The sequence below is a fragment of the Sebastes umbrosus genome, chromosome 21 (assembly GCF_015220745.1).
Source record: "Sebastes umbrosus isolate fSebUmb1 chromosome 21, fSebUmb1.pri, whole genome shotgun sequence".
Lineage (NCBI taxonomy): Eukaryota > Metazoa > Chordata > Actinopteri > Perciformes > Sebastidae > Sebastes > Sebastes umbrosus.
This window is the reverse complement of record NC_051289.1, coordinates 1680620-1708155: the sequence shown is the minus strand read 5'-3', so window position 1 is coordinate 1708155 and position 27536 is coordinate 1680620. Positions and strand designations below refer to the sequence as shown.

General features: G+C 36.7%; 2 protein-coding genes across 2 annotated transcripts in view; one reads left to right on the top strand and one right to left on the bottom strand.

Annotated features, from left to right (window-relative positions):
• Positions 1-1451: 1451 nt before the first annotated feature.
• msl2b (MSL complex subunit 2b) overlaps positions 1452-27536 on the top strand; it is a 54248-nt gene continuing 28163 nt past the window's right edge. Inside the window, exons 1-4 of the mRNA XM_037756534.1 lie at positions 1452-1553; positions 6319-6450; positions 11077-11150; positions 21677-21803. The gene's annotated coding sequence lies outside the window, so the exon portion shown is untranslated. The remainder of the gene's footprint in view (positions 1554-6318; positions 6451-11076; positions 11151-21676; positions 21804-27536) is intronic.
• On the bottom strand, positions 3553-6462 carry ccl34b.4 (chemokine (C-C motif) ligand 34b, duplicate 4). Its single transcript, XM_037756554.1, has 4 exons — positions 6313-6462; positions 5100-5223; positions 4963-5021; positions 3553-3840 (listed from the first exon to the last, which is right to left on the bottom strand). The coding sequence occupies exons 1-4, from the start codon at positions 6380-6382 to the stop codon at positions 3812-3814; spliced, it is 282 nt and encodes a 93-aa protein (XP_037612482.1). The 5' UTR covers positions 6383-6462; the 3' UTR covers positions 3553-3811.

Sequence of the window (27536 nt, the reverse complement as noted above, 5' to 3'; positions counted from 1 at the left end):
CGGAAGAGTTTAACTGAGATTATTTCAGTTTCACTTCTATGAGATAAGAGAAGATGTTGAGCTGGATCTGTCGGGCCGAGCTTCCTCCTCTTTTACTCCTCGCCAGCGATTGTTCTTTGGCTTGATTCTTGCCTTATAGGCCTACAGAAAGGTTTACTCAGCACTTAGTTGTGCTTACGTTTTGATAGAGTAGACTATTAAAGGGTGTGAGAGTTTATAAACGGATAATTGTAATAAATTTACTTCAATTCATCAAGATTTTTCTACGTTTTTGGATTCTCCGTTTACGGTGGAGTCATGCGAAGAAAAAACTTATTTAAATTTTTATTATTTATTTAATCATCCCAAAACATCAAGTCAAATAGCAAAAGAAGTCTCTTTATGTAATACACAAATCATTGGCTAAGTACTATAAGTTAAAGTATATAAAGTATACTTTCATAAACTAAAAAGTGGGCTACAAATATATAATAACTATAGTTCATAATATAGTTGCAGTACAAAATACAACTAGGATGTAAACTAGTTGTTTACTCAAAGTTTACTGTTCTTAGCCTTAAAAGTGTACTTGTGGGCCAATCTAGTCCCAAGAAGTACACTTACAAGTACACTACTAGTACATTGATATTAGTATACTTATTAGTTACAAGTATACTTGGGGGAAATATACTTGAACTTTACTTAAGTATACTTTATCAAATAAACTTGAAGTATACTACTTTTTCGAGACTATTTGGACTATACCCGGGGTCAGCAACCTGCGTCTCTTCAGCTCCTCTCCAGTGGCTCCCTGTGGATTTATAAAAATGGAAATGAATAACTGTTTTTTTGTTTACATTTTAATTTTTATTTATCATGTTGTAGGTCTATGGAGTATTGGGGAAAATAATAAATCGGAGATTTCGAGAATAAAGTCATAATATTACGAGAATAAAGTCATTATATTATAAAGTAGTAATTTTACGTGTTATTTTTTTTTCTCATAAAGTTATGACTTTATTCTTGTAATATTACGACTTTTTTTCTCATAATATTATGACTTTTATGACTTTATTCTCGTAATATTATGACTTTATTTGTAAATCTCAGATGTTTTTTCCCTCAATGTGGCCTTAATACTGCGTAGTACATCGTCTCTTTGGCCCTCACTGCATTAGACTTATATACTATATACTTAGACTATAAACTGTGTTACCTTCATCACAATGCTCAAATGTTTTGCAGCTCCAGACAGATTTTTTTTTTTGCCTAAAATGTCTCTTTTGATAGTAAAGGTTGCAGACCCCTGTTGTATGTGGTGTTTGGACTGTAACTGGAGTTAAATGTAATCATGGGTTAATATTGGTGCTCCAGGTTTTATATACACTCTTTGGTTTAATGCCTTTGCACTCGCAGCATCTGATTGGTTTGTAGCATGTGAGAAGTCCCGCCTACAAGACACCTGATTGGACAAGCCCCAACCAACTGCCGTCCTGTCAGCCAATCAGCTCGCAGCATTGGGAGCTCTGATGAAGGTCACCCTGAACTCAAACTTTCCCACTTCGACCACTGAGGTAAGAAACAACCGCGTAAATCACCATTTATACGAGTTAAAGTGAATATTACGACCATATTTTAATGGTGGTAAAACAACCTTGAACTCTAAAACCGGTTTACTTGAAGAATAGTTTTAATAACGGTTGCAAAATGTTAGCTAGCTAGCGAACTAACGTTAGCCACTAGCTTGCTAGCTAGCTAGCTAACATGTTGGAAATTAACACCAGAGACAGTTATTAATATATATGGTATATATATATATATATATATAACATATATATATATATATTAATATATATATATTGATATATATTAATATATATGTTATATATAAATATATTAATATATAGTAATATATATATTGATATATATATAACATATATATGTTATATATATATTAATATATATATGTTATATATAACATATTAATATATATATATTAATATATATATATTGATATATATTAATATATATGTTATATATAAATATATTAATATATAGTAATATATATGTTATATATATTAATATATACCATATATATATTAATATATATGGTATATATATTAATATATATATACATATACATATAACATTAATTAATTAATTAATGGATTAATTAATTATTAATTAATATATTAATATATATATTAATATATAACATATTAATATGTATGTTATATATTAATATAGATGATAGATACAGTAGATAGATAGATAGATAGATATGTAGATATGTAGATATGTAGATATGTAGATATATAGATACAATAGATAGATAGAAGCACCGAGATGCTAATTGCTTGGCAGCTCAGTTAGGGGTTCATTTCACCCTTTCTTTTAGTCTTGTTTGTGCAGTTTTAGCTGCCGCAGAAGCTGCACAATCCTTTTGTGAATTTGCCTCTCTGTGTATAAACATAGGGAGCATTACAGTTCTGTTTTTCACAGTTGCTTCACACCTGAAATTGCCACTAGATGGCACTGAAGTCCAGTTGAAAATTCAAGTTCAACCTGAGGCGGTGCTTCACAATTTCCCCATTTACTCTGGCAGCCTACTCTCTCAAAGTGTATTTACACGGTTCCCTTAAACCTAATTTAATGTTCACATTTTTGTGAAGTTTTTGTGCAACTGTGCCGCAGTGGTGAAGGAACTTTTGAGAACAAACAAAGAACTTTTAAAGCAACATTGTGCACTGTGGGGCAGATGTCAAGGAAGTTAGTTTACTGAGAGATAATTAGTTTTTTGACCCTCTGGAACCCACAATAGACCCATTTTTGTATTTTTTTATGGGGGACAGGGGGTCCTTAGGGGGGGATGGCAGGAATTCATTAATTAAAATAAATAGTTAAAGTGCATAAGGGTTTAGAACATTATGATAGAAGTATATGATGGACATTCTCATGCTCTATTATGTCTCATAAGTTGTTGCAGCAAGTTTTGGGTTGATACCATTTGTGACACAGCTTTGGTGCTAAATTTAAACATTTTTTACCACTGGAGAATTGATCAAAATTATCAATTATCCCCCATTCATAAGAAAATACCACTAATTTGTGAGGGAAATGTATTAATAAATAATTCAAACATTTCTATTGTATTAATTTTGAGATTTTCCAAATTAAAATTCCTTAGAAGTGTATGATTCAACTTTTTCCCATGGTCTAGTGTTAAAAAAGTAACAAAAAAATCACGATAAATTGTAATATCGTATCGCAATACTTAATAATCACAATACATATTGAATTGTCAAAAGATAGGCGAATCGCCCCAGCCCTAAAAGCTGGAGATATTTTAGGTTTTTGTTTGTAAAAGTTGCAGATATAATGGCATAATTTATCCTTTAAAGAACTCATTTACTTCCATAGAACAAGATAAAATGTATCACAGTTGGCATAAAATTTAAGTTTAACCCCATTTCATAGAGTCTGTATTGAGTTTTTTTGGTATTGTAGTTTCCGTTTTGCTTCCTTTCAGGAAGAAGTTAAATACCCCTCCAAAAACTCACAATATTCACATCGTCACATCCATCTCCTCTTTTTTATTTGCAGTGTCAGATAGCAGTTGATTTCAAACTTTTAGGTTTGATATTAAGCAAAGTGACATGACCTTTAAGAAGACCGCGATAAGCAAAATATCTTGTTATGAATTAAGCATTAATTCAGAAAACAAACAGAAATGGTGTGGTATACTAAGTATATTAATTGCTACATGTTACATGTTCTGCAGATATATATGTTTGAGCTTGGTTGCAAGCATCCAGGTGTGCAGGTGTTTTCCTCAGACAGACTTCCTCATATTGGCAGTGACTTGAGAGAGACAAAAAAAGAGTATCAGTATCAGTAAAATCTTTATTTTTCTAGATTATCATTGGTTCAAAAGGGCTGTCAATCGATTCAAATATTTAATCGTGATTAATCGCAAATTAATCGCACATTTTGTATCTGTTCAAAATGTACCTTAAAGAGAGATTTGTCAAGTATTTAATACTCTTATCAACATGGTAGTGGACAAATATGCTGCTTTATGCAAATGTATGTGTATATTTACTAATGTAAATCAATTAACAACACAAAACGATGACAGATATTGTCCAGAAACCCTCACAGGTACTGCATTTAGCATAAAATATAATATGCTCCAATCATAACATGGCAAACTGCATCCCAACAGGCAACAACAGCTGTCAGTGTGTCAGTGTGCTGACTTGACTATGACTTGCCCCAAACTGCATGTGATTATCATAAAGTGTGCATGTCTGTAAAGAGGAGACTCGTGGGTACCCCTAGAACCCATTTACATTCACATATCTGGAGGTCAGAGGTCAAGGGACCCCTTTGAAAATGGACATGACAGTTTTTCCTCTCCAAAATTTAGCGCAAGTTTGGAGCGTTATTTAACCTCCTTCATGACATGCTAGTATGACATGGTTGGTACCGATGGATTCATTAGGTTTTGTAGTTCCATATGATACCAGTATCTTCACTCTAGCTTTAAAACTAAAACTCGCGAGTTGCGTTTTTGTGTTAAAGAAATTAGTGGCGTTAAAACAAATTTGCGTTAAGGCGTTATTTTCACGTTAACTTTGACGGCACTATTAAAATCTTTCAAAGTGATTTTTTAAGGGATTTGTTTATTTTATTTTAAAAAGTTTGAAATTGTACGTGTTTGTTATTTATAATTTGCATGTTTTGTATGTATTGATTTTGATGTTAACAATTCAGCATTAACACTAGCAAGGTTACGTCGTTGACTGCGGCTGTGGTGAGGTCAGAGGCCAGCGGTATGTGCTGTGTGTGTGTGTTTATGTCGTGAGGGAGCTTTAATAAAAACTAATGTGCAGTCATTTTCATCGCCGTTCATTGTAACGTTAGCAGGGTATTTTTCTTTTAACGCTCGTCCCAATGTGTGTGTGTGTTGTTACAACTTACGTGTCTGGACCCATTCAGCGTTGGGATCAACACAGACCTTCCCTTGTGCTGTGGTGAAACTGGAGGGAAAAAAGAAAAATAATAGAGAATCTATGTGTGTAGTATGTTGGTGCGTTGGACAACATGTATAAACTTACATTATAGCCTCCACACAGCGGTTTTTGGCAGATTGTGCACGATATGTGTTCCCAATCACGTCGTGGCTGATATCTTTAGTGGTGACGGCAGTGCAGCATGCAAAATATCTGTCAGGGTAGCGACCTGAGAAGGGCAGAGAGGACATGACAGATTGAGCATAATGTATTTTGTCTAAGCACAAAGTCCCATCAGAAGGAAAAAAACATAAATCATTAGATTTGTAGCTAGAATCCTTTTTGGTTGTATTTATATCCCTCTGTATATTCTGGTAAAACCATGGTGGGAGCAGGTTGAGTGTCACTCTGTAACCATGTTTACACTCTGAAGAAGTAAAAGAGAGTTATCTAGATGATCTAAGTATATTAGAATATAGTGAGTTTATAGAAATATACGTGGTTAGTGAAGAAAGAAAAGTCTGTAATGATTAATTAAAATTAATAAAAAATATAAATGCATAAATAGATACATAAATTTAAAAATTAATATGAAATAAATTAAAAAATAAGTGCAAAAATAAATGAATACATTTTTAAATTAATAAAAAATAAATAAATGCATAAATAGATTCATACATTTAAAAATAAATATTAAATAAATAAAAATAAGTGCAAAAATAAATAAATGAATAAATTAAAAACATAATAAAAATAAATAAATGCATAAATAGATAGATACATTTAAAAATAATTGTAAAATAAATTCAAAAATAAGTGCAAAAATAAATGAATCAATTTTAAAATGAATTAAATATAAAATAAATAAAAAAAGGTGCAAAAATAAATACATAAATTAATACATTTTAAGATTATTAAAAAATAAATACATAAATAAATAAAAGGGAAAATTAAACAGAAGAGTAAATAAATAAGAGAATTAATACAAAGATAAATAAATAAAGAAGTAAATTAAAACAGAAATATCACATTATTTCACATTTTATCAATTCATTAATGGTTACATTTATTTTTTATATTATTTTTTGCTACATTCAATGACATATTTAATTATTTATCGAGTCATTTATTTATTCAATAATTTTTGGCAGGTTCCTTCCTCCATATTTTAAAGCATGTTGAATTGAGCTCAAATGAAGTTGGAAGAAGGTACTTTTTGAGCAGATAAAAAAATTTTATTAATCGAGGTTAACTATGGACAATAATGTGATTAATCGCGATTCAATATGAGTTAATGTGGTAATCATTTGGTACTTGCCTGCAGCGGAACTGAAGTACAGACACCCTGAAATCAGGAGGAGAGTGATGGACACGATCCTCAGGGACATTTTGACAGATGGACTCGCTGCTGGACGGGTTTACTGATCAACTACACGAGCTGACTGGACATTTATTGGTAAGTGCAGAACGATCACATCCTTGGGGGGAGGGATGGGGGCTTGGTTGAGATCAGTACTGATGACGTGTATATGTATTTGTGTATGTACTTGTGTGGTCGTCGTATTTTCACACCCCCGCCCTTCATCAGAGGATCTTTTTTACATCTTTCTGAGAAACAATCTGACACATGTTTGCACACACACACACACACACACACACACTTATAAAGTGTGAAAAAGATTCACACAGTGGGGGTGGTTGACGTGACCTGTTTTGCACTGTCATGAGTGACATATTTACACAGCAGATGATTTTTGTTTTTTCCGTTATCTGGCTGATTTTCTTTAGTAATTAAAAAAAAAAAAAGACCCTGAAACCACACAGAGGCAGAACTACTTCTCTGGAAGTAATTAGATCATAATCATCGGAATCATTTCTCCTCTAAGGTTGACCATGGCTCACATACTGCAGTACTGTGATATATTTAACTCTCAGGGTGTTTTCACGAGCCAACATTTAGTCCGTTTTAATCGAACTCTGGTGTGGTTTGTTTGTTGTGAATGCAGTAACCGTACTCTGGTGCAGACCAAAACAACCGGACCGAGACCACCTCTCGCAAGAGAACATACAGAATACACTAAATAAAATCCACAAAAATAGTGACGTTTATTGGAGATAAACTGGAGGAAGGGATTCGTGTGCACAGTCGATCAGCGCAGAATCAAAGTAAAAACACTTCCACACAGAAGTGGTAGCTCTCAAGACGAAAAAGATACATTTTCTCCTTCCTACACGCCTCTCAGCATCTTATCTTTTTATTTGGTCCTTTTAATTTGTGCACTATGAATTCGGACTAGCCAAAGCACCCTTAAATACCTTAAACTTCACTTAAAGCTACTATGAGGAACTTTAATTTTGAGTTGATTTTGGTTCCTGTGGACAAAAGCGGTGTTTCCTTCCAATTCAATTCAATTAAATTTATTTTTATATAGCGTCAAATCATAACAGAAGTTATCTCGGGACGCTTTATATATAGAGCAGGTCAAGACCGTACTCGATAGTTTAGAGACCCAACAAGAGATCCCACCAAGAGCATTGCATTGAAGTGCGCTGTGGACAGGAAAAACTCCCCGTTTAGCCGGTAGAGAGAGAGAGAGCAACCACAATAATAGCACAGCAGCTGTAAGAACTAATACAAGTAGGACTAATAACAAAAATCAACAGCAGTGGATGTAAAAGAGTGATAATACAACTATCAGAATTAATAGCTGACTCTGGAGACTCTAGGAACCTCAAGTATCCCTGCTGCATTCTGGGAGCGCAGTGCTCTAGTGGGGTAATAGGGTACTATGAGCTCTTTAAGATATGATGGGGCCTGACCGTTGAGCGCTTTGTAGGTGAGGAGGACGATTTTAAAATCTATTCTGGATTTTACAGGGAGCCAGTGTAGAGAAGCTAATACAGGAGTAATATGATCTCTTTTTCTAGTTCTTGTCAGTACACGTGCTGCAGCGTTCTGGATCAACTGGAGAGTCTTACGAGACTTATTGGAGCAGCCTGATAATAAGGAGTTGCAGTAATCTAGTCTAGAAGTAACGAATGCATGGACTAATTTTTCTGCATCGTTTTGAGACAGGATGTGCCTGATCTTTGCAATGTTACGTAGATGAAAGAAGACTGTCCTTGAAGTTTGTTTTATGTGGGAGTTAAAGGACATATCCTGATCAAAGATAACTCCCAGATTCCTTACGATGGGGCTGGAGGCCAGGGCTATGCCATCTAGAGTAACTATGTCATTAGATAATGTGTTTCGGAGGCGAAGCACCAGAGTCCCTTTAGAAAACATCTAATTTTACTGCAGCAGGCTCTGACAGTCTGTCTCGCTCAATCCTGGTTCTGGTTCTCCCGTGCCTCCCTTCCCTCCAGCGGGCCAAGCAATACGGCCTGGGCCTCCAGCAGCGGGGTGTAGGTGTTGGTTCCCAGCGGGGACCGGCGGAGCAGGGAGGTCTGTCCACAGTGGGCTGGTCGCTGCTGGAGTCTGAGCTGAAGGAGTTTCTGGTAATTTTGTCTGATTTCGTGTGAAATCCGACCCGCTGGCGCCGATGCCGAGCATTAAGAATAACTATATGGAAATACCCTCACTGATGGTCTCATTTACTGATGTAGGTCATATAGAGGCATCAGTGTTAGCATTAGTATTAAACTGAGACTGTTTCATAACCAGTTAAAAGTTCCTCACAGTGACTGTAAAGTGTAATGTTCATGGATTTAGTAGCTTTGAGAGACAGAACACCTTCATTATGATGTAAATGTTTCTCTTCAATCTGAATTTACATTGATGATTTTCCTTCTTAATTGAGAGTATTAAAGCAACCAATACGCTAACCCTGGAAAGTACTGGGTAATGAAACCATGAAATGAAATGATCCTGAGTTTATATTACGCTGTCTGCTGCTGAAAGCTAAAAATAAATTATTTTTTGGGGGATTCTAGTTGCTGGATATAAGAGTCATTTACAGTCACAGCTCGTCTCATTCGGTCTTGTATTTCCTCTCTCACATTATTTAGTGCATTGAAGTTCAATTTGGTTTACCAGATGATCATATCAGATAAGTTTACCACACTTATCACGCATTATAGCTTCTTGCTTTTGCAGAGAAAATGTCAGAAAGAAGTCAGATAAGAAGCAGATAAACAGTCAAACAGATAAACACTGGATGCAGGATCACATGTGCAACGTTTATTTCAGACCAATTTCATGTTCTCACAAGTTTTCAAATAAATAAATAGCTCAAACTAATAATCATGAAGTTGTATACATTAACTTAAATACGCTTGGTAATAAATACGTGAGTACTTCTCTCAGCACTGGTCCATTAAATTAATTAATAAATTATTTCACTCCATTGAAAGAAACTAAATATTCAACATAATAATAATTTAACATAATACTGTTCTTTAAGTGCTTTTTCAAACATTAGTTGGTATCGCTGTCGAGGCCGTCATCGTGAACTTCTTGACAAATTCAGTGTTTTCATCGGCTAGAGGTGGAGAAGGTTTCACCAGCAGGCGTCTCGGATGTGTAGGAGGAGGAGGAGGAGGAGGACAAGGAGGAGGAGGAGGAAGGAGGGAGAGAGGAGGAGGAAGGAGTGAAAGAGGAGGAGGGGGAAGGAGTGAGAGAGGAGGAGGAGGAGGAGGAAGGAGGGAGAGAGGAGGAGGAAGAAGGAGTGAAAGAGGAGGAGGTGGAGGAAGGAGTGAGAGAGGAGGAGGAGGAAGGAGGGAGAGAGGAGGAGGAGGAGGAGGAGGAAGGAGGGGAGGCAGTGGATGTGATGATGGAGAGGAGGGAGACGGGAGATGAAGGGAGCACAGATGAAGCAGCAGCGGCCTGAGCTCTTTCTTTCCTGTGAGGAAGAAAATAGAAGACAATATATGAGACCATACGTTTGGGAGTGAATGAATGAATGAAAATGTAAATTAGAGCTGTCAAAGTTAACGCGATAATAATTTGTTTAAACGCCACTAATTTCTTTTTCGTATCCTGTTGGGCTGCAGTTTGCCACGTTATGCTTTGAGCATATTGTTTTATGCTAAATGCAGTACCTGTGAGGGTTTCTGGACAATATCTGTCATTGTTTTGTGTTGTTAATTGATTTACAATAATAAATATATATATACATTTGCATAAAGCAGCATATTTGTCCACTCCCATGTTGATAAGAATATTAAATACTTGACAAATCTCCCTTTAAGGTACATTTAGAACACACGATTAAATATGTTTAATTGATTGACAGCCCTGGTGTAAAGACATATGAGTAAATCAATAATATACTCACTGGATGGCAATGACCTTGCTGCGAACCCAGCGATCTCTCCCATACATGCAGAAAAGGCCCGACTTTGTTTGAAAGCTGCAGAAATGACAAACAAATGCAACATTAGTACCATCCATACTCTTTCTCCTAGAATACAAGCTGGCTTGGTTTAGTATTAATAGGCTAAGAAATTGATTAATAGATTGTTTTATCAAGTTAATTCAAAAGAACTGGAAATGGGTCTTTCTTTTCTCTACTTTGCCCATATTTGCAACAAACTTTACAAAGAAATAAAGTTGAAAAGCAAAGCTATTAATTAATTACATTAAATTAATTATTAAACATGTAAAAGAGCATTTCTTTAACACTTTTCAGACTGTATTCCTGTTATAGAAATTGTTATTTTATTTGCTTTTTGTACTTACATGACAGCATCGACACACGGAAGATCTTTTCGCTGGATCATGTAATCCAAGATTGGCTCGGTTATCTTCTGTCTGCTGACTGTCGTACAGCAGGATGCCAGCTTTTCTGCTAACGATGAATAGAAATAGATGAGAGTTAATTAAAAAAAATATAAAAAATAAAATATGATTTTCTTTTTTTTTAAATGGCTCACAGGAGGAAAAGCAATATCTTGTGTTAATCTGAATCTTACCTGCCGATCCAGACTGAATCACAGCCATGATGACGATGACGACCAGCGCACTCTTCAACATACTTCCACAGTTTTCCATCTTCATAAAAGGATGCTGGATATGAGATTAAATGGATAAATACTGAATGAATTAATCTCTGCTGGTCTTTCTTTTCCTTTTCGTCTCCAGAGAGCTTGGTGAACTGACAGACGTCTGTGAAGCGTCGGATACTTAAGGCCTGAAAAGCAGAAGCGGTCCCTCCGGTTAGTCATCTTCCTACTTTTTTCTTTCTCCATCCTCTCTATTCGTCTGAATGAATGACCCGCTCATGTGCGGGGGTTTCCATGAAATGACATCCTTCCAACAGGAAGCACTTTCATCATAGTGTTTAGTTTGGAAAAATTAAGTCATGGGTTTTCCTGATTATCTGTGTTAGGAATCCCTCTCAGGCCTAAGGTCATCCTAATGCCACAGCTTCTTTTATCAGTACATTTATTAAAGCATTAGCAAAGAAAAAAGTTCTGAATTAATCGGCAAACTTAATATAAACTGGCCATTGTTTAGTGTAAATCTGCGTCGTGAAGAATTGAAGCTACCAAAAAATGGCTTCATTTTATCCTCCTCTGGTCAAATTAGGGCTGTCAAAGTTAACAACTTGCAATTTTCAGGTTGTAGAGGGCTCAGTTCTAAAGCTAGAGTGAAGATACTGGTATGGTATGAAACTAGAAAACCTAATAAACCAATTGGTACCAACCATGTCATACTAGCTTGTCATGAAGGAGGTTAAATAACGCTCCAAACTTACACTAAATGTTAGCGAGGAAAAACTGTCATGTCTGTTTTCAAAGGGGTCCCTTGACCTCTGACCTCCAGATCAGTGAATGTAAATGGGTTCTATGGGTACCCACGAGTCTTCCCTTTACAGGCATGCCCACTTTATGATAATCACATGCAGTTTGGGGCAAGTCATAGTCAAGTCAGCACACTGACACACTGACAGCTGTTGTTGCCTGTTGGGCTGCAGTTTGCCATGTTATGATTTGAGCATATTGTTTTATGCTAAATGCAGTACCTGTGAGGGTTTCTGGACAATATCTGTCATCGTTTTGTGTTGTTAATTGATTTCCAATAAAATATATATACATATATTTGCATAAAGCAGCATATTTGTCCACTCCCATGTTGATAAGAGTATTAAATACTTGACAAATCTCCCTTTAAGGTACATTTTGAACAGATAAAAAATGTGAGATTAATTTGCGATTAATCGCTATTGACAGCCTTAGTTAAAATACATGATAGATGAAAGATAAACATTTTTTCAAGATGAAACTATTCTCATTTTGAGGAAGTCACTTTTGTGGCATTTATGTCGTAAGGACTGTGGCAATAACTCTGGGCAGGACTTGCTTGTGACACTCAGACATGTCTCAACATGGACCGCTGAGCTCTACACGTAATATACTGTACAACATGCAGAAATAGTCACTATTCATATTAAGGGTGGGAAGAAATGATTCACCTATGTATCATGATTTTTTTTTTTTTTTTACAATTTTGAAATTGATTCTTTAATGCCAGAATCGATTTAATTGCTTCATGTGAGTCTATGTGGAGGTAGAAGGAAGTTACCGCTTTTATTGTTGTAGTCTGAGTAACGTGACATCATATCCGTTCCGTATACGTCAACCAAAACAAACCTCAGCGAGCCGAAACGAGAAAATATAAAACGTTGGAGGGTCGTCGTGGATACGACCTGCACCCTCCCATGTTAAATCCAGCATGGTAAACACTACACATCCAGTAAAGGATGGAAACACTTTGGGTTTCACACATTGACAGGAAAAGCAGAGCTAGACATCACGGCTAAAGCTGCATGCTAACTCTGTCACGGACAGGAAACGTTATCATATTGCGGTAACGTGGCGGTCGAGCCGGCTGTTGCTCTCGTCTCCGTGGTCAAACGGGCCGACGCTACAACTGTAGAGCACCATATACTGACATTTGTGTTCTCTGCATTGAAACGGCCCCGATGGAGCTGACCATGGATGGATAAAGAGAACGGAGCTGACGGGAGAGCTAGAGACCACCTTGGAGAAGACACGTGGGATTACGTCCGCTTTTCAAAATAAAGTGTTAACAAAGGGAACTGTATATACAAAATACATCTATGGAAATAATATTTATTGGATTATATTCACCAGAAGTATAAAACATTACATGTCCCTTATAAATTAAAAAGAAAATACCACTAATCTGTGAGGGAAATGTCTTTATTCTTTGATTTTTGGGTTGCTGGAAATAATAATTAATTCCTGACAATGACTGATATATTTGACTTCAAGACATCTCTGACTACATACATGCTGAAACTCAAACATTTTTACTGCATCAATTTAGATATTTTCCAAAGTAAAAGTCCCCAGAAGTGTGTGATTCAACTTTCCCCCATGGTCCAGTGTTAAAAAAGTTAACAAAAATCACAATAAATCTCAATATCAAATCACAATACATATTCAAACGGCACCCAAGTATCGTGTTGGTATCGAATCAGGAGATAGACGTATCATTCCAGACCTAAACGCATATGTATGGACTTGTTTAAACTTGCAGCTTTTACTATTACAACTGTAAAACTATGAAGCAGAGCAGCGGATGCAAACATCCAGACGCACACAAAACCGACACCCACATTTACTGAAACAGAACGTTCCACTCTCAGCAAACTTTCACTTTATTGTATTCTCGTAAGATCTAAATGTGAAAGTAAAAGCATGTTTGGGCTCACTGCTGTTACTAGAAAACTAAACCTAAAAGCCATGCAGCTCATTTAAAGTAGCATCAACCAAGTAACTAACTGAATTATATCCTTCAAGGTGCTTTAATGTTTCTGTTGTATTTGGTGTATCAGAAGATCAACTGGATAGTTGGTATGAGCCAAAGCGTTCACCCTGCTGACCATAGCTTTTTCTCGGTCATGACGTTGGTGATTAATTTGCAGCCAGCTGCACATACGGATCTTGGTGACGGGACCTTTCTGAGAAACAAGTGTTGAGGGGGGGAGAGTTGGGTGGTGTTGCACTTACTGAAGCTGATAGCACTGTTGTGAGCTAATCATGTCAGCATGGAAAAAGATAAGATTTAACAGTTTCATTTGAAGCTGTGAGCAGGCAGAGAAACAGGCTGAGGATATGAGTTTGAGGATATGAGATAAGTGTCTCTACATGCCCAAGCAGCAGCTCTCACTTAGCTCGGTGTCGACGGTAAAGAAGATGAAAATAAACCAAACTTCCTTCCTACTTTCCATTCTCCCCACTTCTCATTCTTGGTTGCAACACGTGGGGTGTTTTTCACAGGGCTTTACATGCAGAATGGAGTATTTATTCTTACCTGCAGAGAGTTTCCGACTTAAAAAAAACATAATCTGTAAGGAAAATGTAGCTTCATTTCTCAGTGCGTGACTAAAACAAATTTATCTCAAAAATCTTAGTATTGTGTAAGCAATGAGCTGATAACAGAGGAGGAGTTGCATTTTTCAAACAGTGTCCTTTTTAAATGATGTGTGCTTATTAGGGATCGAATGGTTCGGGTAAAAAGTCCGAACCGTTCGGTTCACTAGTCACGGTTCGGGTCGTGTATGAATTGTTCGGTTCATTTGAAATAAGTTATGAGGCCTATTGTGTATTTTTCTGTAGAAATCAAGGCCTATTGAAGGAGGCTGGGACACGGGTGGACATGGGTCTTCAGGTATGGGGTTTAACATATGCACAGTGTAACTGAAGCTGCGGTCGTGCGTTGCTATTGGCTCAATTTCGGCGAGTGCAGACCAGATTTTAGTTTAGGAAATGGCGAGTGACACGATAAAGTCCAGTTAGAGGATCCACCAGCATCGTTTGGCTCTGCTGTATGGGAGCATTACAGATTTAGTGTTACCTATGAAAATGATGGAAAAAGTGGTGGATAAAACGTCGACTGTGTGTAAGCACTGTGCAACACGTGTGGTTTAAGCTAGCGGCAACACTTCGGGTAGGAAAGAGCAGCGGTGCCTTCTCCCCGCAGCATTTAAACAGCCTCTATATGCAGACTCAGACAGGGCAAGAAACACAACTACAGCATCGGGGAGGTTTATAGTGAAAGATATGCAGCCTTATGCAGTCGCAGAGGAAGCTGGATTTCAGCATATGATTAACGCAACGTTACTTGAGCCGCGCTATACACTTAAGCAACACAGTAATTCCAGCAGCACAATCCCTGTAATGTGTTTTAGATCTATTAATTATTTTTAAATAACACAGTGGTACATAAATCCAACCGTATTCCTTTCCAAACACTGCACTTTTTGAGTGGAAAAACGAATCTTCAATTAAGAGCTGATAATCAGGGAATTGAGACATATGTTAAACTGTATAGTTCTGGTTGAGCTTATGCTTCAATTTATGTTGATGGCCTTAGTCGATATTACATCATATTTATATGAAAATAACAAAGCAAGGCATGTTGAAATCAGAACATGATCTCGCTGTAACATAAATGTACCAAACCTAACCGAAAACCGTGACCCCAAAACCGTGATATGAAACGAACCGTGAATTTTGTGAACCGTTCCACCCCTAGTGCTTATGTCAATATTAGGTACGGCTGTGGCTACTTTATCCTTAACTTACATTCAATTCAGGACATATTTTGACATAAGCAGCATGGAAGGAATGTGAAGCATTTGTTTGACACAGTTTCAAAAACTTATGTCGTTTGGACACAAAGGAATGCAATAAATATGAGTTAGAATCAGTTCATAGGCTGAAATTAGCACAAGAATGATATTTACTGATTATTTTTCATTGTCTTTGAAATCCACATTTCACTGCAGTGTCTCAACTAAGAAGATATACAGCTGCTTTTTTGCCTTTCTGAGTGAAACATGAGTTTGGAACATAGACTGTATATAAGAAGTGGACGTAGTCACCGTGACGTCACCCATTGGTTTGTGGACTGTTGTTTTGGAGCCTCCTGTTCGGCATCGTGGCCGTCGCCATCTTGGTTTTTGGCCGTCGCCATCTTGATTTTTGGCCGTTGCAATCTTGGTTTTTGGCTGTTGCCATCTTGGTTGGTTTTTGGCCTTCACCATCTTGGTTTTTAGCCGTTGTCATCTTGGTTTTTGGCCGTTGCCATCTTGGTTGGTTTTTGGCCGTTGCCATCTTGGTTTTTGTCTGTCGCCATCTTGGTTGGTTTTTGGCTGTTGCCATCTTGGCATTTGGCAGTTGCCATCTTGGTTGGTTTTTGGCCGTTGCCATCTTGGTATTTGGCAGTTGCCATCTTGGTTGGTTTTTGGCCGTTGCCATCTTGGTATTTGGCAGTTGCCATCTTGGTTGGTTTTTGGCTGTTGCCATCTTGGTTGGTTTTTGGCCGTTGCCATCTTGGTTGGTTTTTGGCCGTTGCCATCTTGGTTGGTTTTTGGCCGTTGCCATCTTTGTTGGTTTTTGGCCGTTGCCATCTTGGTTGGTTTTTGGCCGTTGCCATCTTGGTATTTGGCAGTTGCCATCTTGGTTGGTTTTTGGCCGTTGTCATCTTGGTATTTGGCAGTTGCCATCTTGGTTGGTTTTTGGCTGTTGCCATCTTGGTTGGTTTTTGGCCGTTGCCATCTTGGTTGGTTTTTGGACGTTGCCATCTTGGTATTTGGCCGTTGCCATCTTGGTATTTGGCCGTTGCCATCTTGGTATTTGGCTGTTGCCATCTTGGTTGGTATTTGGCTGTTGCCATCTTGGTTTTTGGCTGTCGCCATCTTGGTATTTAGCCGTTGCCATCTTGGTAGGTTTTTGGCCATTGCCATCTTGGTATTTGGACGTTGCCATCTTGGTTTTTGGCCGTCACCATCTTGGTTTTTGGCTGTCGCCATCTTGGTTGAGTTTTGGCCTTCGCCATCTTGGTTTTTGGCGTTGTCATCTTGGTATTTAGCCGTCGCCATCTTGGTTGGTCTTTGGCCATCGCCTTCTTGTTTCTTTTTTGCAACCAGAAGTGACAGGAGAGGATGGAGATAAGTACAACCGAACACTGAATGGTGGTGACCAAAAGGTTCTACTTAACTTTCATGAAGTGAAAACACACTATGAAAGGGTTTAAGTTGTAAGACGAAAACACGGACAACTCCCAGACCGGACAACGCCGTGGTAGCGACCTGTCAATCACAAGGTAGCCCCGCCCTAAAGCATCCCCTGCTTTATGGTCTATCTGACTCTAAATGGGACCATCGTTTACTCAATGAACATCATGCTGTATTGAAGAAGACTTGAAACTAGCGATTGGGACCATAAACTCATATTTACAATGTTTACTGAGGTAATAAATCAAGAGAGAAGTAGGCTCATTTCCTCAGAGACTTCTATACAATCAGCATTTCTTTCCTCTTTTCAACAGCTTACATCCTCTGCAGGAAACCATCAACCACTTCCCCTTCTCTTCTTTAATCAATGCAGAGTGAATAACTGTAGCTCTCTGGCAAGACTTTGAGAAGCAAAACTGATTGCAACTATCAGAGCGACTATTTTAAACTAATACTTGACCAATTTTACATTTGTATATCCAGAATGGCAGCATTGACTTGGCATGAAACATTGTTTATTGATCTCATTAGTTTGCATAGACGAAATAGGAAGCATTATGAGCGGGTTACATTTACTGTGTATACTGTTGACATTATTTCCTTTCCCGTCACATTCAGTATATTCACACATTTAGCATCCTTCATAGCTTGTGGTTTACCACGAGTGCAGAGTTGATACAAGAAGACGTTTGTAACGTGTTTTTTATTGACGTTTGTGTCGTGTTTTCTGCAGTTGTGTTACGTTGTTTCTGTACTTGTTTTACTTATTTTACTTACTTAATTTAGGTACAACCATGACGTTTTCCCTTACCCTAACGAAGTGGTTTTCTTGCCTAAACGGAACTGCGGTGTACAAATGACACGCGAAAAGTGGCATACCAAAAGACACTGGACTTTTAACCAAGAGACCCGTGTTCGAGACCGTTGACGGGTGTTTTGTTTTGTAATTTAGTGACTTTAGTGTTATTTGTCACAATTGTCACGTGACGTTTGTCACGTTTTTTATTGACGTTTGTGACGTGTTTTCCGTAGTTGGGTTACGTTGTTTGCGATCTGAAAATGAGGCTTCTTTTATTAGACCTGTTAGATCATATTAACATCCAATTGTATGAAAGTGTTTCATAGATTAACAGTCAGACTACAGGAATTATGAATATAAATGGTTTTAGATGGAAGGTTTTGAAAAAAAAAAGTCATTCTACAGTGGAAAATATGTGATATCATGGTTTCCACATGAAAGGAATGACAATATTTCCTTGGAAACCCTCAATTGCTTCCTGCCCTCCTCCAATATCTGCTTTAAGCCGCATAAAATGTAGAAAAGGGGAAGTGTTTATGCCACAAAAGAATGACTTTCGGAAGGATGACTGGGTCATGTGCCAAACTGATCATACCTAGGTTAACGTTGATATCAGCATTCAGTGTCTTACTAATACTTTCAGTACAGAAGAAAGATGCTGTTTCATGCTCACACCACTGTATCACAGGATGTGAGGAAATTTTGGTCAGTTTCTTGCTGCAACATGTCAGCAAATCACCATAACAACCAGACATAGTGTCTGCAGCAGGTTGAGCTGTGAAAGTAGCTACTGGATGTGGTCAGTAGACTAGTTTCCAGAACAAATAATACTGAACACATCAGCATGTTTCACATTTTTACAGTTTCTGCCAGTTGATCACATGTCTGATTCACACAATGGAAAAGAATATTTATGTCTTTTACAAAGATTTGCCTCTGTATCAGGGTTATTATATTAATCTAATACTGAAATGAAAATAAGCAGTGAAAAATATTTTTAGTAAACTGAAACTAAATCCTTTAAGAAAACCTAAACTGAAACGATATTGCCTGGGTAAAAAAAAAAAAAATAATAATAATAATTAAATAATTATTAATTAATAAAATAATAAAATAAAATAAAGTTAAATAAAATAAAATAATGTTTTATGCCTTCCGTTCTTGTTAAAGTGATATCTCACAAACACCTGGAGGGAATCTCTTCAAATTTAGCACAATTTAGCACAATTTCACACAAATGTGATGACATTTTGCACAGACATGGATGTAAACTGACACTTGACAGGTTGGTGGAGGCATACAACCATGAGTCGGTAATTCTAGTTTAGCGCTAATATATCTACCAAAAAAAGGAGACGGCATGAATTTTAGTAAACTCTTGTGACATTGAACCACAGACGTTTAACAGACTTGACCTTACAGGAGGTGGCGCTGTGCTGCAATTGTTTGACAGACACTAAAGTAGCTAAAAGGTTAAACATTAAACATTATGGCTATTCCTACACAGTTCTCCAACCATGAATTTTGTATGTACATACATGTAGCTACATCGCGGGCGATTGTGGAGCTTTTCAACTCCAAAAAGGCAGATAACCACAGGTTCCTGTTAATTTTATAATGGACATTTGTGTTGTGATATTTTAACAAACCATCCGTCAACAAGGAAATAAAAGCCTCTCATCTACAGACCGGTCTCTAGAGAGCTTCAGCTCATAGCGGTCTGTGAGCGTGACCGCCCGGCTGGCGAGGTAGTGACCCCGACAGGCGCTTGCTAGCTGTAACAGCAGTTTGTGGAGCTTCTAAACTCTGAAAATGTTGGAGCAAATGTTCAATTCACCATCCAATATCGTAAAACTGTCAATATTCAAAATCTATACAGTTGATTTCTTGCCTCAAAAATGTTCAGAAGTGAATTTAGTGATGAAATAGCGAAATATGTAAAAAAAAAAAACGAACTGTTTTGGGTGCTGTTGTTATTGTGACCATAGACTGTGCTGTTCCAGCGCTTTGCATTGTGGGATACAGTAGGCGAGGTAGACTGGTCCGATGCACACTGGAGATTTTTTCCAAATCAGTAAGAGATCCGGGTATTTTTGGCATACTGGAGATTTTGCTTTTGTTTGCATACTGAATACTACATACTACATTTTGGCCAAATCAGTACGTACTGCTAGTATAGTATGAGGTTGTACTGCTAGTATAGTATGAGGTTGTACTACTAGTATAGTATGAGGTTGTACTACTAGTATAGTATGAGGTTGTACTGCTAGTATAGTATGAGGTTGTACTACTAGTATAGTATGAGGTTGTACTGCTAGTATAGTATGAGGTTGTACTACTAGTATAGTATGAGGTTGTACTGCTAGTATAGTATGAGGTTGTACTACTAGTATAGTATAAGGTTGTACTAGTATAGTATGAGGTTGTACTACTAGTATGAGGTTGTACTAGTATAGTATGCGGTTGTACTACTAGTATAGTATGAGGTTGTACTACTAGTATAGTATGAGGCTGTACTAGTATAGTATGAGGTTGTACTACTAGTATAGTATGAGGCTGTTCTACTAGTATAGTATGAGGTTGTTCTACTAGTATAGTATGAGGTTGTACTACTAGTATAGTATGAGGTTGTACTACTAGTATAGTATGAGGTTGTACTACTAGTATAGTATGAGGCTGTTCTACTAGTATAGTATGAGGTTGTTCTACTAGTATAGTATGAGGTTGTACTACTAGTATAGTATGAGGTTGTACTACTAGTATAGTATGAGGTTGTACTACTAGTATGAGGTTGTACTAGTATAGTATGAGGTTGTACTACTAGTATAGTATGAGGTTGTACTACTAGTATAGTATGAGGTTGTACTACTAGTTTAGTATGAGGTTGTACTACTAGTATAGTATGAGGTTGTACTACTAGTATAGTATGAGGTTGTACTACTAGTTTAGTATGAGGTTGTACTTCTAGTATAGTATGAGGTTGTACTACTAGCATAGTATGAGGTTGTACTACTAGTATAGTATGAGGTTGAAGCACTAGTATAGTATGAGGTTGTACTACTAGTATAGTATGAGGTTGAAGCACTAGTATAGTATGAGGTTTTGAATACAGCCACTGACACGCTATCCTCTGGTGGATAGGCGTCTGAATTCTTTGTGGGTTAAACATGTTTTCTGTAAATCAACAAATCATTTCCAAGATGTCATTATGAATAACATGGTGGGTTTGAGCTGCAGTAGCTGTTACAGTATGTTCACACCTGCTGCTGTTGTCTCTTTCTGACTGTGATGACATGACAGTAAGTGACGAATGATAAGAATCAAACTGAAAACACTTCGACCACAACCACAGCTCCCCCCTCAGTAGTGATGCTGTGGCTGTAAGCAGCTTCCGATAAAGATCTCAGACTCTTATTTTGTAGTTTGTTTGTTTTGTGGCATTAATAGTTTGGATTCAGCCTTGTGATTGGCTGGTCCCCATCTAGGCCTGGGTATCATTACTCAATACCTTTTAAGGTATTGAACCATAATGACCAAGTACTAAGTAGTATCAAAACCTCTCCAAACGGTACCTGCATTTGATCCTTTTTGTACCCAGATCTATAAAAGCCCCTTGACTCTACGGTGCAGCCTTATAAATAAAGACCTGCTGACATTTGTGACAGTTTTATCTACAACTGTCTCGTGGAAGAAGCTAAAAAAACTATCAAGAAAAATGTCTTTTGAATCTTAACAGCACTTTTTATGAAATCTGATAGCACTCGTGTGTATATTGTTTAGGATTTCAAGTCTCTCAAGGCCAGGCATGATATTTTTGTATTGCTGGATTACCAATTTTCTTGCTAAAATTTCCAAGTGTTGAGTGTTTCCCTCACACTTTCTCTTCTCCTCAGGAAGGAAAAACCTCTGAAGTTTCAGGTAACAACTAGACCGATGAGAATCAGCAGCTGAAACAGCACCTACACCGACCGTATACACCACCAATCTGGAGACCACAGGCAGCAGCGATGGTGCTCACAGGTCAGTGTTTATCACAACTTTGTCGCCATCAAGTGGGGAAAATACAACCTGCAGCCAAAATGTTCTAATTCAGAAAAAGGAGGGGGTTATAAGGACATTACGTCAAGCCAGCCAGTTGTTTCTGCTTTGCACAGAATGCATGCTGGGATACCATATAAGTGGAGAACTGCTTTGGGACCCCAGATTCACTGCAAGTCAATTGGTTTTGGTAATTTGATGAATTACAAGTTTGTGGCCCTGTTTTGTGAAGAAGACGTTTATTATTTTGATATTAAATTCTGCTCCCATGTAAGGCAAGGCAAGTTCCTAAAACATATTATTTAAAAAAGTTTAATCAAACTTGTGTCTTAAAAGGCATTGAATTCATTCATTCATCTAAAAATAAGGCCTTAATTGGTAATAAAACGCCTTAATTCAATATTTTAAAAGTCTTAAAAGCGCTAAGACATGGGAAGAAAGATTTTATGAATGTTTTTTTATGAGGTTGTACTACTAGTATAGTATGAGGTTGTATTACTAGTATAATATAGTATAGTACTACTAGTATAGTATGAGGTTGTATTACTAGTATAATATAGTATAGTACTACTAGTATAGTATGAGGTTGTATTACTAGTATAATATAGTATAATACTACTAGTATAGTATGAGGTTGTATTACTAGTATAATATAGTATAGTACTACTAGTATAGTATGAGGTTGTAATACTAGTATAGTATGAGGTTGTACTACTAGTATAGTATGAGGTTGTACTACTAGTATAGTATGATATTGTACTACTAGTATAGTATGAGGTTTTACTACTAGTATAGTATGAGGTTGTACTGCTAGTATAGTATGATATTGTACTACTAGTATAGTATGAGGTTTTACTACTAGTATAGTATGAGGTTGTACTGCTAGTATAATATAAGGTTGTACTACTAGTATAGTATGAGGTTGTACTAATAGTATAGTATGAGGTTGTTCTACTAGTATAGTATGAGGTTGTACTACTAGTATAGTATGAGGTATGAGGTTGTACTACTAGTATAGTATGAGGTATGAGGTTGTTCTACTAGTATAGTATGAGGTTGTACTACTAGTATAGTATGAGGTTGTACTGCTAGTATAGTATGAGGTTGAACTGCTAGTATAGTATGATGTTGTACTACTAGTATAGTATGAGGTTGTATTACTAGTATAGTATGAGGTTGAAGTACTAGTATAGTATGATGTTGTACTACTAGTATAGTATGAGGTTGAAGTACTAGTATAGTATGAGGTTGAACTGCTAGTATAGTATGAGGTTGAAGTACTAGTATAGTATGAGGTTGTATTACTAGTATAGTATGAGGTTGAAGTACTAGTATAGTATGATGTTGTACTACTAGTATAGTATGAGGTTGAACTACTAGTATAGTATGAGGTTGAACTGCTAGTATAGTATGAGGTTGAACTACTAGTATAGTATGAGGTTGAACTACTCTACTACCCGCCCCTTCCGTTAGACCACCATGGGACCTTACTTCGTGGAAAAAACGGTAGTCAACGGTGACAAAAGTTGGTGTAACTTCGTAGCGTTAGTTAGCGTTCTTCCCAACAAGCTAGTATGACATGGTTGGTACCGATGGATTCATCAGGTTTTGTAGTTTCATATGATATCAGGTACTTCACTATAGCTCTAAAACTGGGCCTCTGAAAAAAGTAAAGTCGGCTGAGAGCGCCGGCGCCATCGAGGAGTGGAAGAGGTTAACTATCTTAAAGAGGTTTATGGTTCACCGTATGGTCGGAGCAGCTGCTAATCGTGACATGACACAGTTAGTTGAAAGCAAAACAACTCATTGAATTCATACATGAACAGATGGAGACTTGTGTTTCTCAGATTTTAACATAAAACCAAGATATTATTATTTGGATTCTTACATTCTGAACACCTTTTCCCTTTGTCTTCCTTTAGGTTCAGTAAGATGCAGATTATAGATTATGATTCTGTGTTGACAACACGTTCATGCAAACAAACATTAACATGAAGCAACTAGTTTTTGCAACACCTCTTCCTCTTTCTCGTTGCTTCATCTGTCCCGTAACCGTGACACAGTATTTCTGTGGCTTCTCAGTTAACCTGTTTTTAGTGTTTGGGCATCGAAAGGCTCATATCATTCTGTAGCAATAACGGTTGATTAATACTTTTATCAGGTAGTTTTATCTGGCAGTTTGAAGACGGATCAACTGACAGGCGTCCCACCCCGATCAGAACCACCGATAAACAAACTGGAATGAGATGTCATTTTACATCGCTGCATTGCTTCACATCACGTTGCACAGTATCTTATGTTGTTATATTTTTCTAATGAACCTGGAAGAGCCTCGTCATTCTGTGTGTACAGATGGCCTGATGTGAAAACCACAGAAAATTTAAGCGAGATAATGAAATAATATAATAAACATGCTGTTTTCAAATTCGTTTAACGCCACTAATTTCTTTAACGCATTAATGAAATCGATCTTCCGGAGGTGATCGATTGTAGCGAGCTCAGTTTTACAGCTAGAGTGAATGAAAGCTACTATATAGAGTGAAGATTAAATGATTTGTTAATTAATCAATTAGTGAACTGATAGAAAACTATTTGTTTCAGTGATTTTCAAGCTAAAATGGCAAATATTCGCTGGCTCCAGGTTCTTCAATGCGAGAATTTGCTGCTTTTCTTCGTCGTATATGATGATAAACTGAGTATTTTGGGGTTTCGGACTGTTCATCAGACAAAATGAGGAATTTTAAAATGTCACATTGGGCTCTGAAAAATTCTGACAAACATTTTTTTACAGTTTTCTGACATATAATCAACAGATTAAATTCATGAAAATAAGCATTAGCTGCTAATTACAGACTGCAAATACACAGAATAACAAAAAAAAAAAAAAAGGGGTTTGATATAATGACTTAAGTGGTAACAGTTGCATCAGTACTATATGAATGAAAGTCAACTTTTAACTACCTTTTATTTCGTACAATTTCAGTCTAGTTTATCTGGAATTTGTAAAATAAAAGAAAACAAGAGCGTCCTCAGTTTGTGACGGGCCGCCGTCGAGCCACGGCCACTATTCGATCTTTCGGAGGTTATAGCGGCTCAGTTTTAAAGTTAGAGTGAAGATACTGGTATCATATGAAACTATAAAACCTGATGAATCCATCGGTACCAACCATGTCATACTAGCTTGTTGTGAAGGAGGTTAAATAACGCTCCACACTTGTGCTAAAGCAGCATATTTGGCCACTCCCATATTGATAGGAGTATTAAATACTTGACAAATCTCCCTTTAAGGTAAATTGAGAACAGATTAAAAGTGTGTGATTAATTTGCATAATAATAAATATGGTTAATAGATGAAAACCAAAGAACCATATTCTAATTATATGTGACTAAACTCAAAACATGAAATAAATGTACTGGAGATGATTAAACCAAACAAACAACAAAAAAAGTGAGATTTTCACAGTCTGATACTTTAAACAGTTTTACATCAAACTGAGACTTTCTTGACTTGAAAAATTACGTTTTAAATTGACAAACATCATGTGTGTGATTCATGGAGCAATTCAAACGGGATCAATACATATTTGTATGTATGTATGATATATAAATATATATATGTAACCGCATGTATAGTTTAGAATAGGGCTGTCAAAGTTAACGTGATAATAACACGTTAACGCAAATTCGTTTTAACGCCACTAATTTCTTTAACGCATTAATGCAACTTATAATTTTTAGGTTGTAGCGGCTCAGTTTTAAAGCTAGAGTGAAGATGCTGGTATCATAGTAAACTATAAAACCTGATGAATCCATTGGTACCAACCATGTCATACTAGCTTGTCATGAAGGAGGCTAAATAACGCTCCAAACTTACACTAAATTTTGGCGAGGAAAAACTGGCATGGCCATTTTCAAAGGGGTCCCTTGACCTCTGACCTCCAGATCAGTGAATGTAAATGGGTTCTATGGGTACCCACGAGTCTCCCCTTTAGAGACATGCCCACTTTATGATAATCACATGCAGTTTGGGAAAAGTCATAGTCAAGTCAGCACACTGACACACTGACAGCTGTTGTTGCCTGTTGGGCTGCAGTTTGCCATGTAATGATTTGAGCATATTGTTTTATGCTAAATGCAGTACCTGTGAGGGTTTCTGGATCAATATCTGTCATTGTTTTGTGTTAATTGATTTACAATAATAAATATATACATACATTTGTATAAAGCAGCATATTTGTCCACTCCCATGTTGATAAGAGGATTAAATACTTGACAAATCTCCCTTGAAGGTTCATTTTGAACTGATAAAAAAATGTGCGATTAATCGTGATTAAATATTTTAATCGATTGACATCTGTAGTTTAGAATAAAACAAATCCAAATATGAGAGAGAAAAAATAATATTTATATAATAAATTATCTTTTTGGCCACTTGGGGGCAGAACAAACACTCTTCTCCAGTGTAAAATGAATTCTTGAGTTATAAAATACTTCAGGGTAAGAAAGGGAATATCCACAGCGTTAGTAATTCATATAATGACACCATTGATAAAACACATGTATGTCAGGACAAGTACACACGGATGCATTCAGAGCGGATGTGGCCACTGCGGTCCAGACGTCTAGGAATAACCCTCAATGACTGATCACACATTTATTCATAGATTCACTGTTTCTATTTTTACTGCACAGAAATCCCCATTCATGCAGTTCCAGTATTACAATACAGCAGACCTTAAACATGAAGAAAATCAACATTCAGTCACATTTAAAATGTTTTATTTTTGCTTCATTTCCAAAAAAAAGATACAAACTTTCCCATAACTGTTTTTACCACTTTTCAAAAAGAATGCCAAAGATTGAAAGCTGTAGAAAATAATAGCAAAATAAGTGACATTTTTAATAGATGTCTCAGTAAAAGCAATAAGTAGTAAATTATCAGAAGCTGTTCTCAGTCGCTGCTTCGCTGCATCAATTCTTGCTATTCCAGATCATCTTCATCCAGGACTTCAAATCTCTTTCTCAGCTTTGTGATGGTGTATTCTGGAGGACACTGTAATTCTCCCTGTGGGGCAGAGGGAGCGAGAGAAAGGAAAATAAATTCATTATATCCTTGTGAATGTGTTTTAGTTGTGCTGCTAGACTTTTTAATGCTTCATGTGTGATCCTCAAAGAGACACCTGTACCTGAGCATTATTCAACAGATTTGCTGTAAGCATAAACTCACTTAAAGGGCGGGTTTATTATTATTTTGTTTAGGTTTTTATATTCTGTAGCTTATTTCTGCATGATGACGCTGCTACATGTACAGTATATATACATCCTGATAGTCAGTGTATTACTACAGTATATATACATCCTTATAGTCAGTGTATTACTACAGTATATATACATCCTTATAGTCAGTGTATTACTACAGTATATATACATCCTTATAGTCAGTGTATTACTACAGTATATATACATCCTTATAGTCAGTGTATTACTACAGTATATATACATCCTTATAGTCAGTGTATTACTACAGTATATATACATCCTTATAGTCAGTGTATTACTACAGTATATATACATCCTTATAGTCAGTGTATTAATACAGTATATATACATCCTTATAGTCAGTGTATTAATACAGTATATATACATCCTTATAGTCAGTGTATTACTACAGTATATATACATCCTTATAGTCAGTGTATTAATACAGTATATATA